The 18,048-nt window shown below is 32.8% G+C and overlaps 1 protein-coding gene across 2 annotated transcripts in view; it reads left to right on the top strand.

Moving 5' to 3' along the window:
- The first annotated feature begins 414 nt into the window (after positions 1-414).
- Positions 415-18,048, top strand: part of LOC149424374 (uncharacterized) — a 37,658-nt gene continuing 20,024 nt past the window's right edge. The window contains exons 1-10 of one of the 2 annotated variants that reach the window (XM_089651505.1): positions 415-490; positions 4,677-4,990; positions 5,099-10,669; positions 11,065-11,174; positions 11,769-11,915; positions 12,950-13,131; positions 14,360-14,423; positions 15,708-15,884; positions 17,321-17,534; positions 17,900-17,929. In XM_089651505.1, coding sequence (XP_089507631.1) covers positions 4,702-4,990; positions 5,099-10,669; positions 11,065-11,174; positions 11,769-11,915; positions 12,950-13,131; positions 14,360-14,423; positions 15,708-15,884; positions 17,321-17,534; positions 17,900-17,929 — 6,784 coding nt within the window. In that variant the 5' untranslated portion in view covers positions 415-490; positions 4,677-4,701. The other variant, XM_089651507.1, reaches the window with a different exon arrangement.

The following is an 18,048-nucleotide window of genomic DNA, read 5'->3' as shown; positions in this document are numbered from 1 at the left end:
ATGAATAAAAAAATCCATGTACATTTAGCCAAGTTAGCGGCAGAGCTATCTCATAGTAGGAAGTGAAGCTTATATACACCAGAAATAAGGAAGGTGTGAAAAAAGCTCACTTATTTATTACTAACAGATCATGCCAAAACGATATTGAAAGGTTTTGTAATGAAATTTAAAATCTAAAAGAGAAAAAATGGATACAAAATGTTGAAAATATCACCAGGCATTAAAAATATTTATTTTAAAAATATATATCTGTCAATATTTCCCTATAAATTAGTTAACAATTTGGTTATGGCAAGACCATCCCATAGACAAATCTAACACGAATAAGTAAGTACGTACCAGGGTAGTTTCTTATTTTCGCATGGCTAGCAATGAATATATTTTGTGCCATAACCAAATTATTTAAAAAATATACGATTAACGAAGTGACAAGATGCTTGCATGCTTGGTTAAAATAATTGTGAATTGAAGATCGAGGGTTCGATTCCAAGTAATCATATTTTTTTGTCTCGTTTTATTTTTTTCTGTGTGTTATTTCATTATGTTTTTAAATTAATTTCTCACTTTAAATGTCAGTGTGCATGTGCTTTTCAAAACACGTGAGACAAAATTATAATTTTTATTCGACATCTTAACACGTAGTTAATTTGACATGTATTACGATACTATTATTATTTAAATGTTTCGTGCTTTACAAAATAATCGAAAGCTCCGTCTGGATAAACGTCCTTTGATGTTTTAACGAATACTTTCGTTCTGTTTCGTAGTCCAGTGGTGAGTATTTCGCAGACATGTGGTTTATGTCAATATGGTGGTTGGGGGTTCGAATCCTACTCTAATCTGTCAAACATTTTTATTATTTTTCAGTACACTTTTCTACTGAATGATTTTATATAAGATTTTTATTTTTTACTTTCGTGTAATGTTATGATGTCACGACTAATTACCTCAAATTAATGGTGTTTATTGTGTTGAATTTGATTAATAATTTTATATTATCACAAGTTATGGGTAAATAGATAGGAAACTATTTGTCATCTCACGAAATTGTTGCGAAATGAATTAATTATTGTTTCAATTAATTATTGGTGATTTTCAGTTTTTCTTGTTACTCTAAAGTTGTGAAAATTTATTTTCAAATAATAATTATAATAAAATCTATTTTATATAGGTAATGCGGTATTATGTTTTTTTTTAAAATAATCTATATACTTTTATTTATGAGCCTTTAGTTATGAAAATTCTTATTTGACAGTGTTAGGAAGGTTATCCGGAAAAAAATCGGTTTATGGGAGTCACTCGAATAACCGAAATTGAACTTGACAAAAAATTGAACCCTAAATTAGTCTAAATCAAGTTCAATTTCGGTTATTCGAGTGACTCCCATAAACCGAATTTTACCCGGTTATCCCAACAAAATAACGATATTTAAAATTTTACCAAAAAAAGAAAAAAGACCTATTCAAATATAAGCGATATTTGCTGCCACTGTGGGTAACGAAAAACATCCTGCGGGATTCTGCCTGGTATTTGTATGAGTTTTCACAGCTAGCGTGAAACTGGAACCCCGCCAATTCCTCCATGCCGCCTGGTTAGTAGGTATCTTTTCTCTTGTTTTGCAAAACATGCGCTATCACCTACCATTTCAATAATAAAATGCTTTTTTCGGCAGCGAATATTGGTTATAAATGAATAGGCCTTAACAATATAATATATTTTAACAGTTCTGATATAAAGTGTAACTTCTTAGCCACAAAGAAGTGTTAATACTACCTAGATTTACATTTATACATGGAATGTGTATCAATAATAACAATAAGAGGAAGTGATATAATTCAATTCAAAACCACTGAAAACAAAAAGGAAGTAAAGATGATGAAAAAAATTAATAAAGTCTGTGCATAATCTAAGGTGCTATAGCTTCTTATTAATACATTTTCAATTTAATTATTTAATTAGTAAATTATTGAAGACAATATTAGCGATTTCTAAACGAAAATCTGAAACAGAAAATCAGAAAAGGACGGTCACATCTAGGACTCGAACCCAGAACCCTTGCCTTGCCGTGGCACCGCTCTACCACTGAACTAATGGGACCCTATCCCCTTCTGTCACATTTAACTGTATCATACTTCGAATAAGAACTACCAACATTGTCTGCATTTTTTCACCGCACATTTTTTATTGGCAACTATCTTTATGTATCGCTAATACATATTGTCTTCAATAATTAAATATTACAATTTGAGGGTTTACTCAATAAAGTTATTCCAAAAAATAAAAATTTAATTAGTGTTGTTCTTTGAAATATGAAGGTGCTACATCTTCTTATTAATATATTTACAATTTAATTAGTGTTGCTCTTTGGAATAAAAAGGTACCATAGCTTCTTATCAACATATTTTAAATTTAATTAGTGTTGCGCTTTGGAATATAAAGGTGCTACATCTTCTTATTAATATATTTATATCAATTCTTATTAATATATTTATAATCAAATCTATCAATGACTGCATAAAACTTCAAGAAGACCTAAATCGTCTTTTTGCATACTGTAAAATTAAACAAATTAATCATAAACATTTCTAAGTGCAACAAATTATTTTTTACGTGTAACAAAAATAAAATTTCTTTTAATTATAACTTTCATGATACACATATCAATGAAATAGAATCAATCCGTGACCTTGGGGTAGTACTGGATGTAAAACTAAATTTTATCAAACACATTAACGAAGTAATCAACAAAGCCAATAAAATGTTCGGATTTATAATTCGCATATCTAAACCTTTTCGCAATATTAAAACTATGTATTCCCTTTACACCACGTATATCCGCCCCCACTTAGAATACTGCAAACTAATTTGGGCACCGTTCTACCAATGCCATATTGACAGAATCAAAAGTGTGCAAAACAAATTTTTTAAACACATAAATTATAAATTCAAATTACTCTTTGCAAATAACACCGAGTCCTTAAAATTTCACAACTTTACTCCACTTCAAACACGTAGATTAATATCTGATCAAATATTTTTATACAAAATTCTGAATAACGGCCTGGACTCTCCTGAACTCGTAAATTATTTAAGGATTCACATACCTACAAGGCCAACCAGACAAAACCATTTTTTCATTTGCCCGCGTGCAGAACCAACCTTAGAAAAAATTCTCCAATCCCCCGTATATGCGCGCAATATAACACGCAATTTAACAATATCGATATTCTTAATAATACTCTTGTGAAATACCGAAACGAAGTCAAGCGTACAACCACAAATGTTAATTAAATTAATGCACAGTTATAGAAAAGGTACAACATGAGCATCTCCTGTCCCCATCCCATCTTCCTCTGCCTCTTGCCCTTTCCTATTCCTTCTTCCTTCTAATATATTTATATGATTTATTTTTTTTTCTTTTTTGTTAATTTCATTTTCAGTTAATGGTTATAACCAATTACAATTTTGTATTATATCATATTAACCATCATTAGCATAAGAAACTATTTTGGCTTACCTCATATTTAACCTCTTGTATAACTCATCCTGTATAAAATTGCTGTTTGTTTCTTACAAAAAATAAATAAATATTTACAATTTAATTAGTGTTGCTCTTTGGAATATAAAGGTGCTATAGCTTCTTATAAATATATTTTAAATTTAATTAGTGTTGCTCTTTGGAATATAAAGGTGCTATAGCTTCTTATAAATATATTTTAAATTTGATTGGTGTTGCTCTTTGGAATATAAAAATCTTAATGGACATCTGAAATTAGTACTTTGTAATGTGTACGGGCTATCAATAAAATGATTAATTATTATCTTTTAAAGTATTATTTGGTCTCTAATATCTCGGAGTTGATCAAGACAGTTCATAGAGACATAGTTTTCATAATTTCGTGAGCGCTGTAATATAATAATTATCAACAAGCATGCTGTGCAAGAATATATTTAATGTAAATAAATTGAAAGTAAAGCACACACTTAACTCTTGGAATGCCATTGCAATAAATTGAAAGTAAAGCACACACTTAACTATTGGAATGCCATTGCAATAAATTGAAAGTAAAGCACACACTTAACTCTTGGAATGCCATTGCAATAAATTGAAAGTAAAGCACACACTTAACTCTTGGAATGCCATTGCAATAAATTGAAAGTAAAGCACACACTTAACTCTTGGAATGCCATTGCAATAAATTGAAAGTAAAGCACACACTTAACTCTTGGAATGCCATTGCAAAATTTTCACTGTCCGCCAGCTGATTCTATTTTCGTAATAACTTATTTATTTTTTGCAAAATCATATTTTGTAAATTGTACTGTCTTACCGGACAATGTGTTTATACGTTGATAAAAATAGTATATAATCTGCCATAAGTAGTTTCTGCGGAAGAGCTCAAAAAATATTTTTAGATTGGCTCTGTTTTCATATGGTTTCAGGTGCACTCAAGTGATTAAGCTTAGTAAGAAAAGATAATCTCAGAAAGGAAATCGTTCAATTTTACTTTTTAACCAAGAAAACTTTTTGTTTCGCATGCTTTTGAAAATTGTCATTTAGTAAATTGTATTTAATAAAAAGTTTTAATTTATTTTTGTTGTTAATGTCATATGATAATAACTAATACAATTTGTATATTATATACCCTTATGTATTTTTTTTTACTCGGTTTTAGATTTTGCCTAAAATATAGAGTGAAAATGTCAGAGCCTAAAGACAGGAGAAGGCGGCTGGTGCCCAGTGTCAATACCGTGAAGAAGAAACCACCCACACCTGTAGTTAAACCTGATACTCCTGCGGCACTCAAGTCCCCAGGTGTCATTAAGGACATCAGAATGGAAGCAAATACCAGTAAAGAAGTTCATCCTTCGGGTAAAGCCCAGGTTTTCGTTTTATCTCCTGCAATATTAAAACAAATGGGAATAAATATAGGAAATCTACAACAAAACCCCCCAAATGAAGAAATGGATGTTACCACAAAGAAAAAAGGTACATTGGCCATATTATTTAATGTTATATTTATTATTTTTCTTTCTTATTTAAACATCTTAATAATTTTTTATTTCGTAATATAATTTATTAATATTTCTTCTAAAGGTCGTCCAAAAAAAGCTAAAGGAAATTCCGCAGATGTAAAAAAAGCATTGTTCAATAAATTAACCGAGAAGAAATGTAAGAATCAAAATCCAACTCAACAAATAGAAGAAAATAAAATTCCAGATAAAGCCATTACAAGTAAACTGAGTCATCCAATTAAAGCCGTTGAGTTGCTTCAAACGTTTAATATGCCTCAAAAAGATGAGTTTGTTAGACCGGCATCGCCACTTGCTTGCTGTAAAAATAGCTCTTCAAACATGGAGACTGTCTCATACTTCACATCGTCGTTGGTCATGAGTCCCGGTGAGGATATCTCCAGCTACCTCGCAGGCTACAGCCAAATACCCAACACATTGCCTTTGGTATCTTCCAGCGATGAAAGCAAGACATCTACAGACACTTCTCACTATGCGGCAGAGCGCCATCCAATCAATTCCAGTGAAAAATCTTTTTTATTGCACCCTGCAGAAGTCAATGATATTTCTTCAAATATTCAGTTAGTTAACACAAACACTCACCGTCATCTCAATATTTTTCCACCGAGTGATGAGAATAATTCAATGAACTTTGTCAGAGCGGGGTTCAGTGGAGGGAACCATCCTGAATGTGGTTCAGAGCAATATTACAAAATTCAAATGCTCCCTGATCATGAAGTAGCTTTAACCGAACAAATTCAATTAATTAACAGTAAAACTCAATTAAACTCTAATCAAAACGAGATTAATATATCACTAACTGATATTCAAAATATGACTGAAAATTCATTAAATGAAGATGACAGATCCCAAGATGTTTCGGAAAGTAACGATGAAACTTTTGATTATATAATTGAAGATGTAAATTCTGATGAAATAGAAAAGGTCGATCTGATGAATGTTGACTTTGATCTTCTAAACAAAGAGACAAATGAGGACATGGAACATCAACAGTCATATCTGTGCCCAGTAGAAGCCATCGCTGATTCCAGTCAGGTTATTTTGGGGGGCAGTGGGTCAGTGGCATCTTGCATGCCGGGAACAGAAAGTGAACGTTTGCCACCCTTTGAAATAATATCACCCGTATCAACTATAAAGAATTACCTTTATGGTGGAATTAGTAACTCACCTAACTCGACCAATATACAGAGGAATATAGACATCTTATTGAGTAAAATGTCCATGAATCAAACTATCCAATTTTCGCCGCAGCAGACCGATAATTATATTGAAAATAATGTCGATTTTATTTCTACTAATGCTACAAAAGAATTTGAGAGCTCTGATATTATTAACATAAATAAGGAAGGAAATTTAACTATAGAATTACACGAACCTGAAAATTTAACTACCCCTGCTCATATTTTAGAAGATATCAGGGTTAAAAGTATTAATACTGCAGTCATTGAAAGTAAATCTCCAAAGACTCCTATCAAAAACATTTTGAAACCCGTTGCTCAAGTTAATTTAGATACTGAAACAAAGTTTGTTACCCAAGTCTGTATGCCTGTCAAATACAGCCCTAACAGTGTGATACGTCACAGTTCTGCAAGTGAACAAATTCAAGTACGACTTTCTCCAGCAGCAGACAGTAAACTAAATCAAGCCCAGAGTGTAGAAAAGGTAAAAAATTCTTTTCCTCAACATATTACCAACTCGGAAGTGCTAAATATACCTTCTGAAAGGACTGTGATCAATAAAAACTCTCTGACTGGTGACAAACAATTAACCGATATGAATATTTCGAATATATTATGTCATAGTTCTTCAGGTGAAGAAATTCCCGTGCATTCTCCAACAATGGATTGTAAAATAAATCAATTTCAGAGAGTAAAAGAGATTGTAAATTCTTTTCCTAAACATACTACCAACTCTGACGTGCCTTCTGAATGGACTGTGGCCAACCTTCTTCCCAATAAAAACTCACCAAGAGTTGACAAACAATTGATCAAAAGTAATATTTCCAATGTAAGCCATAGTTCAAGCGAAAAAATTAAATTATGCTCTCCATCTTTGGATAGTAAATTAAATCAAATCCAGAAATCAGGCAAAATAAATAAAAGTGATCCTCAATATACCAGGTCTGATGTGCTAAATATACCTTCTGAAAAAATTGTGACCAAAAAAAAATCACTGATGGGTGAAAAACAATTCATTAAAACTAATATTTCAAATGGTACCCAAGGATTTTTAAAATATAAAACTTCTGCTGTGAATAGTAATCAAGAATTGAAAAGAAGAAATGAAATAGCTGTGATAAGTGATAGAATATTGGAAGAACGTCAAAAAATGTCACAAGCATGTCAAGATGAAAAATCTTTGAATAAAATTGCTGACTATTTGAAAATGTTTCATCAACGAAAACCTCTAAGTAAAAGCGATATAAAACTGAAAACTGAAAGAACTGAGTCAGAAATAATTAATGAAAGAAAGTTGCACATAGAAGAAACTGGAAGGGATGAAATGATGCATGGAGTTGAGAAACCTGGAGGTCAATTAACCATCAGGGCTTCTGGTGAGGGTGAGAACGCTGACCCAGTAAACACTGTACAAGATAACATTTTGCCTAATTTGAAAACATTGGAAATAATTTCCAATGCTAATGGTGCAATGAGTGAAGATTCTGATAGGATTAATAAATATCAGATTAAAAAGCGTAAACCAATCACAGATACTCCCAACATAGACTTACCACACAACTCCCCTGCCAGTGCTTGCTCCAGCACCAGCATCAACTCTGCCACAAAGGCACACTCTGGTGCCGGCACCAGTCTGCAACTGCCGGGCACGCAGTCTTTCCTCACTTTTGAGTCTTGCGGTCAAGCTATGTTCAAAACTTATTATAAACACAATAATGATGATTATGATTTATTTCAAGATTTGCCATGTGAATTACACGAAGCATCAGCCGATGTTTCCGATGATATTACTATTGAAAACTGTACAAGAACTAATAAATCAACAGATTTTATACAACCACCCAGCGATATTACATCAACCCAATTTAATGAATTTGAAACAAATTCCAATTTAAATGCAAGTTTAAAGAATGTAAGGACATACTCGAGAAGAAGAAATAAGTACAGAAATAATGATACTAAACTCATTGATCTCCCGAGTTCTTCCAGTGTTAATGTCAGTTTAATGGAGAATGATTTGAAAATTGACGAAATCAATATTGGGAATGTGTCTTACGGGTTGAATAGTGATGACGAAAAACCTCCGACGAAACCTTACATCTTATCAAGGCACAGTATTTTAGCACAGCAATTAAAAAGGGAGCTCTTTCAATTGGAAGACAACATTAATAACAAAAATGACAAACTACTTATTCTTGAGCAACAAAATGATACTGATGTGTTTTCACTGGCGATTGAGGAATCATTAAAAAAGATATCTCCACCGAAGAAACCTCTAAAATTGAAAGGGCTTGACTTGGAAGTTGCTCCTTCTGCATCCAGTGATAATTTTTCTTCAATATTACCAAAAAAAAGATTTAGTCGGCAAGGGAGCTTTGTTAAAGAATCTCGAAACAATTGTTTGGACGAAACAAGCCTAACAGAGCATCCATCATTTACCTCTCCAAAGAAGAAAGGGCTGCAAATATTTATCAATGAAGATGAACTTCCAACAGTTAGACCCCTGCAGGAGAGTCTGGATTTTTTTGAAAAAGAAGAGCCTAGCTTAAGTAAAAAATGTTTTGACAATAAACTAAATGAGTCTCATCAAGAAAATATGCTTCAATCAATTGTAAAATCTACCGCCTTGTTACAAACTCTAGAAAATAATCCTCTTGAAAACCCAATAGCCTCTAACACTGAAATTATGGATCAAAACTTTGAGACCTCTAATGATGATGATGTAGTCACAGAATTGATTGAAATAGTTGATGATAGTCAAACAAATGTTCATAAGGTCATGTCTGCAAATGTTTCCAGTTCAGAAATAGTTTCGCCTCGCTTTAATTATCATGCGCCTGTAGCAATAATAAGTAAAAAGGTTATTTGCAGTCCTCAGTCATTAAATTCCCTTATCACCAATAACACTTCTGGATATTATGAAAAATGTTTTCAAAGTGAGCTTAATAAATCACCTCAATTATGTTTGGAAAATGATAAAAAAGTCAACTCCCCCAAACTTAATAAAAAGATTTGCCGACCACCCAAGAAAAGTATAATTGAACGAGTCAGAACAGATTCAAAAAATTACTGCGCTAATGGTGTTGCAATATTACCAAATAATGATTCTCAGACAATTGCACCACATTCTGTGCCATTACAAGAACAACTAGATGCATTTTCCAAAATAGGTCGCAGTGGAGATAATTTGGAAGCATGTCATGAAATTACTGTTATTGATGAAAATGTTTTGGTAAAAATAGATTCTATTGATAAAATTGCTGATATGAATCCTAGTGAGAATAATGATCCGCAATGCAACGTGATAAGTACTGATAGCTCGGATAAAGCGTTTGCCGAAACATTCATTAATAACAGTACTAATGAAAAAGAAATTAAAATAAGAGAAACCCGAAGAAAAATAAAAAGCATTCCAAACAAAGTAAAATCTGTCTTAAAAAGGAAATCTTTAGGACAGAAAATGAACCAAATAGAAATACAACTGTTGGAAGAAAGTTTCACTGAAATAATTACAAATGTGGAGCAGATAAATGATGTTAAAAATGATAATGATTTGCAGTCCAGCAGTAAAAAAACTAATGATAATATTTATCTAGAAACACATATTTATAACACAGTTTTGGCAAGTAATGACGTTCTAGAAAAGATACACGAAGCCGTTAGAAGAGAATCAATTTCTGGAGTTGATAAATCAGATTCATCTTATGAAGACGTTATACAAATAGAGATTGCAGAAGATCCCGAAGATGAAATCGAAGTTGCTAGCCCTACTTTGAATGATGACTCCATAGGTGTATGTGAACTTTCAACAAACGATATTGGAAATCTGGTTTCCGTTACCCAAGAAACAAGTATAGATACAGTTAGTCAAGATCACAATAACGACTCGGACATTGATAATAATGATTCATTGGATGATGACTATATCACAGCTTATAACTCAGATGCTCACCGTGATGGTCATGATCCTGCCTCTATGAACTCGGCCAATGTTGAGGGAGAACCATTTGATGAATCCTGGAACACTTCACAACATTTTGAACAGCCGAGGACAAAAATCAGCAAAATAGCAAATATAGACTTGAAAATCTTTAATAATGGTGATATGGGTGATGAAGAAATTCAAAATGTCATTGCTGATGCAAGAAATTTGGATGAAAGCGAAACTGCCAGTAAAAACAAAAAAAAAATAACACCAACAAAAAAAAAAGCAAAAAAATCAGGGAAATTCTTTTCCGATTGCACCAAAGAAGACATTAGAGAGAAATATTTGGAGAATGCAGACAATACGGATAGTGAAAATTTGAAGGAACCTGACGATGACTGTCCATTATCTGAAATTAAAAGCTTTGATCAATCCAAACCAAGAAGGAAGAAAAGAAGACCCCCTAAAGAACCTGCCTCTGGAGAGCCAGCGCCTCCAAAGAAGTCAGAGAAATGTTCATATCAAGGAAAAGGTATGTACTTAACATTACACTCATTGTTTAACCTTTTCACCCCATTCATATAGAATAACGTATGTGGACTTCTTTACGACATCCGTTATCTTTATTTTGAAACCAACGCAAACATGTGATTACATAGCTCTCGGAGAAGGATGATTTGCCCATAATGGGGGATTTACACGGGTCGATTTCCATCATATCGCATTCTCACATGGGGGAAATCGTCCCATGTATACATTAGATTCGACAGTCCGCAGCTGTCGAATTTTACGACAGGTTGCATGCAGCAGGTGACAAAATCGACCAGTCTAATTGTCCCATAATAAGGTATAATTTATGCTGGCACAAATATATTATGAAAGTTAATGTGTGTAATTGTAACACTCAGTTTTTGTTGCGCTTTCTAGATTCCGTGACTTGTGCAGTTTGTAAACAGAATTTTAAGAAGTCAAGCTGGCCGCTACACAACATGAATATTCATAAATACCTGAGCTGGGTGGAGGGAGAAGAACCAGTGGTACGTTTTAAATAATAATTGTTTTTTATTGTTATTGCCCACCTTCTAATTTATTTAATTATTTTGACACTGACTTAACTCAGAAGGAATACTCCCCATTTTAATATGTGTGTACAAAATTACCTAAACGCACGGGCGTAGCCAGGCTTCGCGCGGGCTTATTGCAGGTGAAGTTACACTTTTTTTTTTGACGGCTATCCTTAAATTCACAAAACTGTTGCAACCGTTTCTTAACTTAAACTGTTACCAAAAAACTGTTTCACAAAATTTTACTCACCTCTATACTACATTACAGTTTTACACAAAATGAAAATCAATGTAATTGTGTTGTATTACGTCGATGTATTGTAAAAATGTCTCAGTTCCCCCCTCCCCCCTTTTTGTCATTCAATTTTCTTCAACACCCCCACCCACCCCCCACCAGAACATTGGTGCTGAAAGTTTTTCTCTAGCTGTAGAAAATGTTGCCATCCCTTATTTTGTATGAATGAATAGAGATTGGAATATATAGCAATGGAATCAACAATCAATAATTTATCATTGTACTTATGCACCTTGGTTTTGTTTAAATTTATTAAAGTGTCATTTTTTCAGGATTTTCAAAATGAAACCTTGCTCATTTCATTGGTAACAATGGCTAAGAAAAAAGGAGATCTTGTTTGTGAGAAATGCGGGGAGAAACGCGCTTCCGTCCTTGGATACATATCTCACGTCTTATATATGTGCCAAAAAACTGAAGAGGTAAAACTTACACTTTTATTTAAAGCCGTATTTTAATTTTATGAAAATTTTAGCCAGTGCCTTGACTTGGACGCCTTAGTTTTGTACCCCTTCGATGTAAGGTTTAAATACTCACTGGTAATATCTACAAATTTCGCCATATAGAAAAACCAACCTTATTTTTAAATGTCATTTTTGTCTATATCATATTTCAAATACAGAATTAATAATATTATATTTGACTAATTTTTCCATATTTTTTGGATGCTATCTTTTCCTTATGAAGTGCCGGTCGGAACCACTGGTCTATTTAAAAAAAAAAACACTATCAGAAAACTAGTGTAACAGATTATTTGTGTTCACGGAGGGGTAAAGTGTAGTAATTTCGGGTAAAGGGAAAACAGGTGATTCTACACGATAATACACACTTTTTTTCGAAATTCCTTTTCTTTTTTTTCCAAATAAAAATATTATAGTACCATAGAAATAAAAAAAAACCCATACAAACAATGAAACATTTTTACTTGAATACTAAGGACGGGTTGTTTCGGAGTATTTGAACAATTCATCAAATTTCAACGTTCATTTCTGGGAACTGTGAAAGTCCAATTCAAGTTCTGTTATTATATCATTATAGGCTAGTTGCTTGACAAAACTGAAATAAAACAGAACTTGAAAAAATCTTTCACAGAACTTGAATTTCTAGCTTAACTTAACTAGCATTCATTTGAACGCTGAAATCTGATGAATTGTTCAAATACTCCGAAACAACCCGTCCTAAACTACCCTGTCATTCTAATTTGGAATGAGTTTTTTTTTAAATTTACAAGTCAAGTTGCTGCACTTTACTCCTGGACAGCTTGTATGTGAAATAAGGGACAATTTTGATTTGATATTGTTGAAATGGTGCATATTAAAATATTATTTTGGAAACATTTAAGTTTTATATAATTTGTTAAAATTTACTCTCTCTTTCCGGATATGGTGTGTGAATATTATTTGGTAAACATTTCAGTTTTTTCTCATTATTTTGTAACATTTTGCTATCTCTCTAGGAAGTGGAGGCCTTAAAGGAAACTTGTACAATATGCAAGCGGCGAGTGCTGCCGTCGGGAATGAAGGTTCATCTTCTCGCCCACACGCGAACCTCTGCAAAGACAGAAAAGCAACCCCCCCCGGTTGAGCTGCCTGTGGAAGATGAAACGGGAACCAGAAGAAAAAGAAAAGCAGCAGAAAAGTGAGTACTTTCATGAAAATAATGTGAAAGTTAAATGCAGAGGTGGCTCTAGGGGTCCAGAAGTGGAAGGTCAATCAAACTTACTGTCAAACTTGTTGTGAAATCAGATATGAGCGCATCAGCAGAATGTTGCCTGCTCATTACATAATAATAATAAAGAAAATGTATAATTAATATGAAATGTCAATACATATTGCTAATGCGTAGTGAACATTATAAAAACGCCTATTTATTAATTAATTTGCCAGTACGCACTTATTCTAAAGCCGGCAGTACAATATTGTTTAATTCAAGATTATTTATCTAATTATTTACACATACAACTAATTAATTTTTTTTTTCTTAGAGGTCTTTTCTATTAAAAGTTTTTTAAATCACAAACTCCAATCTCAGTCCATTGTTTCTCAATTGAGTTAAAAAGTAAACAATGAAAGCAAAAGTGTGCCCAATACGTTCATTTTATTGCACCCGCAAATCCACTCACGAAGATTATAACTTTTCTTTTTAAAATATCGTTTATTTTTATATCTTGTAACAGAAACGAATTGACACTTTATTTGAATACGTTTTTTATGATTCAATGAATTGTTTGCAATTTCTTTCAATGCAATATCCACAGATTTTGACATTTTAAATTATTCCATGAAAATAAAGTCAACAATGACGAACATAATTTTTCAAACTAATATTCAAGATGGTTATCTATTGTTTATGATACAAAAACTTTCGAAAAATATTTTTTGACATCTCCCTCAAATACATTAATAATCATATGTCCTTGATATCTCTATCCCACCTATCTATCTACACTTATGCGGTCATGACCGAAAACTCCTTTTTGTATGATATAAGCATACGTCAGAACATGATAGTGTTTACCTCTTTGTTTGTATAGCAAAGAGAAAGAAAAGAAAGAAAGCAGATGAGAATTTGGGGACAAAATTTAAAGTGACCCGCGGTAGGTAAATATAATAGCTTTTCATTTGGACGCTAGATGGCACTGGAACCGCTATTACAAAATTAAAACAAAATGAATAATTGGGTAGTTTATCCATTTTTTAAATTAATAATATTGCAGTATATTTTTGGGAGATCATTTACTAAATGACCCCCATAGAAGAGCCACCACTGGTTAAGTGAAACTATACTAATGAAATTTTCTGGATTGTATTAAAAAAATTTTACAGACCCACACAACTTATTTATTACTAACTGTTACTAATTTCAGGGCTGGAAATACGTTTAAAAAGATGAAAAAATCTGAAGAAGAACCACCAGCACAAAGAGACCTTGTAAGTATGTATGTATTTAGTACAAAGGTGATTACCGAAAAGAGTCCCAACTGCTCCCAACCCCCTGGAGCCAGTGAGACTATGGCATCCCCGATTGAGGTATGTTGTGAGGCTGAAGGTAGTGGGGAGGGTAAGGAGATAGGAAGAGGAAGGTGGGGAAGTACCTGGCTATTCAGATCTGGTCACCAAACACGGCTAAAACCATTTCAAGCAACATTTCAATTCTAAATGGTGGTTTTACACCGGGGTGATACTGAGAGTATGTTTCACTCTAGATTATATTCCACCCTGCTTTGTTCTGATGTTGCAAAATCTTTGAGAAATGAGTTCTGTCACCATGAAATGGCAGGGAAAGCTCAAAGCAGATGGCACTGGTGTGGTCGGCGGTTGCTTGCGTGATACAGTTTAAAATATATTGTTTTAACGATTTAAAGATTTTTTTTTAAACTAGGAGTAGGAAGGAGAAAGAAAAATGAATTCAGAAATAAAAAAAGCAAAAGTAATTGGGTAAAGGGAATACTTAGTTTATTTACAACCTCAAACTATTTCAGATTGTTTTCCTATGAACCTATTTACACATGCTTACAGAATAAGATGGGAAATAAGTATTACTGTTTAATTTCAGATTGGCGGCGTACAGTAGAAATAACAATTTTCTCAGAGCCAAAATGTTGAAAAGTGAGATGTTTTGAAAGTGGTGTACTTTTGTTTATTTATATTGCTATTAAAATATCGTTTGCTCAAATTATAACGGATTCCAGATATAACGGATTCACTTAGTCCGATAGAACAAAATGTTTATGTTAGATAGGAGAATTTTTTAACGGCTTATATTTATGTATTTTTATGGCACAATTCACTTTTTACTCAACTATTTATCACTTGGAACAATACAACATTGAGGCATTTCAATTACTGTTAATTATTATACTTTTGTTATTGCATGTAATAAACAAAGATTGGCGGCTAGCGTGACTGCCAACTTGCTAGCGCCAATGTCTGATTCGAGCGATCCAGATTACCTGCCATTTACACAACTTTTCTATCTGAAATTTCAATGCATTATTGTCAGCTCACAATGTCATTTCCATCGTGAGCTATGGAGCTCTGAAATATTAATTTATCTGTCAAAAGTAAATTTTTTCAGGTAATCAGCTGTATTGTGCTCCCTCCTACTTGTTGAGCTAATTTTTCAGGCAGCCTCAAAGTGTCCATCATCAGGACAGACATCCTTCCCACTGAACTTTTAAGTTTGTTTACTAATTTTGTTATTGCATATTTCAGAAAGAGTTGTACAAGAAGCCTTGGTTTGGGAGGGCGACGGGCACCGTGTTATCCATATGGAAGAAGCAGGTGGCCGAGGTTGGGCTGGCAACGTGCCGGCGATGCGAGCACCAGGAGGCCAGCGTGGAGGCCATCAACAAGCATTTTGTCTCCACGTGTCTTTATATTCCTGAAAGGGTATGTTACAACCATTTGGGATATGTTTACACTTAGTAATATGCACACAGAGAAACCCACATAATATAGGGTTCCCTCATATGAGATTTTTTGAGGCCAGTTTGGAGGGCATCAACAAGTATAACGTCTCATAAAGGATATAAAAACAACTATTCGGGATATACTTAATTATAAGTACGTTAAACCCTCGTAAAGGATTTTTTATTTAATTTATATTATTAAAATGCCCCAAACTAGACACATGTCGGCATTATGGTGGTAACATAATACAAATAAGATTAATATAATAATAATAATACAATGATATACATAGGTATATTTATATTTTTAAATTTTTATTTTTCAACTAATAATAATATAAAAACAAAAATAATTATTATTCGACATCTCCTTTCCACTATGTGGGCAGCTGTCCATTTATAGGTGGCTGACAGATAAGACAAAATAATGTGTTGCTAGGATAATAGGGATAAAGGCGGAATGATGGATCATTATTTTTTCCCCAATTTCCACAGCGATTGACAATGTCAGACAATGATTTTATTCAGTATTGATATAAGTTCTTTTTTAGTGCCTCGAAAAACCTTAGAAGAGGGTTTCACTGTATGTAATTACAATATATTAAATGAAAATACACCTTTGTAGTACACTACTTTTATTGAATTAATAAATGACACCCAACCAGGTTACAAAGAATTATTTATCAACAAGCAAATCACTTTAAATAATGGGTAGGAGACAGTTCACTAGACAATATTCCTAATGAAAAATTTAAGCAAATAGTATCAAATAAATTCCTATTTAACAATTCTTTCAGCTCTAAAATAATACAAATAATTTTTCTTCTATAAGAATCAAAAAATTCCCACCTGAAGTAAAAGTCGCCTTTTCAAAAATAATAATTTAGGTAAATATTTAATTAATATGAAAGATAGTGATGACAAACTGAGGCACTCGGGATATATAAAGTTAATTTAACGAAACTTTAAACAGCTCTATTGCAAAACTACAAAGTAGCACATCCGACATTGTTCTTCGGGACCATTGAATTCAATAAAAGTGGTGTATTACAAAGTGTGTTTTTTCATTTAAAATATAATGCACACCCCTGAAGTATTTGCTTCTTTCGAAATAATTATGATTTGTTTTTACTAGCACATGGTTTCATTACTTTTGTTAGCTTGCTTCTATGAGTCTTTATTACAATTGGGATGAAAAAGGACTTGCCTTTGATATATACAATTTAATTAAGGCATTGGTAAATTATTTGTGTATATATCGCCTGTTCCAAAACAAAAGGGGATAAATTAAAGACAAATTACAACTTTTTGGAAATGAAAATTAAAAGTTGCCACTTATGAGGAAATAAAGTTATGAGTGAATTGGTGTCATTCAAATGGTCACATTCCAAAGATTCTTATTGACATTTTTTCCAGGTGTACCAATGTTTGTGTTGCCCATTCAAATCTAACACGGAAGCAACCATGGTTGATCACATAAAGGAGATGCATCCCGATGAAATCATAGTAAAAATCGAAGAGTCCTCCAGCTCTGATGATGATCATGTTACTGATCTCGAGTCCAGCTCTGACGAAGACAAATATGAAATTGACAGTGAAGAAAAACTGTTTGTCCGACCAGGTAGAAAAAGTAAGTACATTTTATTTCTGTGGTCTTTGGTCAACACATTGAAACTTTTAATTTTATCTGTAAATTGAAGTAATGTAAACTGAATAAGTTTGTTGACTGGTTTTTTGTTTTGGTGGACCATTTTTTGTGTAAAAAAGAGTTATATAAAATTAAAGAGGGCACAAAACTTGAAATTACACAAAAATACATGAAGATATGTATGTACATAATGTATTTGTATTTTTGCATCATCATTTGCTATCATATAATATTTATGTTGATCAAGGATGTATTCACTTTAGATTATCATGGTTTAAATTAAACTTAAAAGAACGATTGTGATTGCAGAAAAGTGTTCTTATTTACATTCTCCTTTTTATTTGCAGGGACTTCGGCAGGATCTAATAATAACCAAAGTAAGTTAAAAATAAGTCTTTGGCTCTCTATATTTATACTTCATGCTGGCGAAAACAAGGGTCCCATTTGAGAAAATAGATTTTGTGTTAAACAACAACTATAAAATTATTATCCGAAA

Source organism: Hesperophylax consimilis, chromosome 4 (assembly GCF_061612785.1).
Source record: "Hesperophylax consimilis isolate HC1 chromosome 4, BYU_Hcon_1.0, whole genome shotgun sequence".
Lineage (NCBI taxonomy): Eukaryota > Metazoa > Arthropoda > Insecta > Trichoptera > Limnephilidae > Hesperophylax > Hesperophylax consimilis.
Note: the sequence above shows the minus strand (reverse complement) of the source record. Positions and strands in the feature narration are given on the sequence as shown.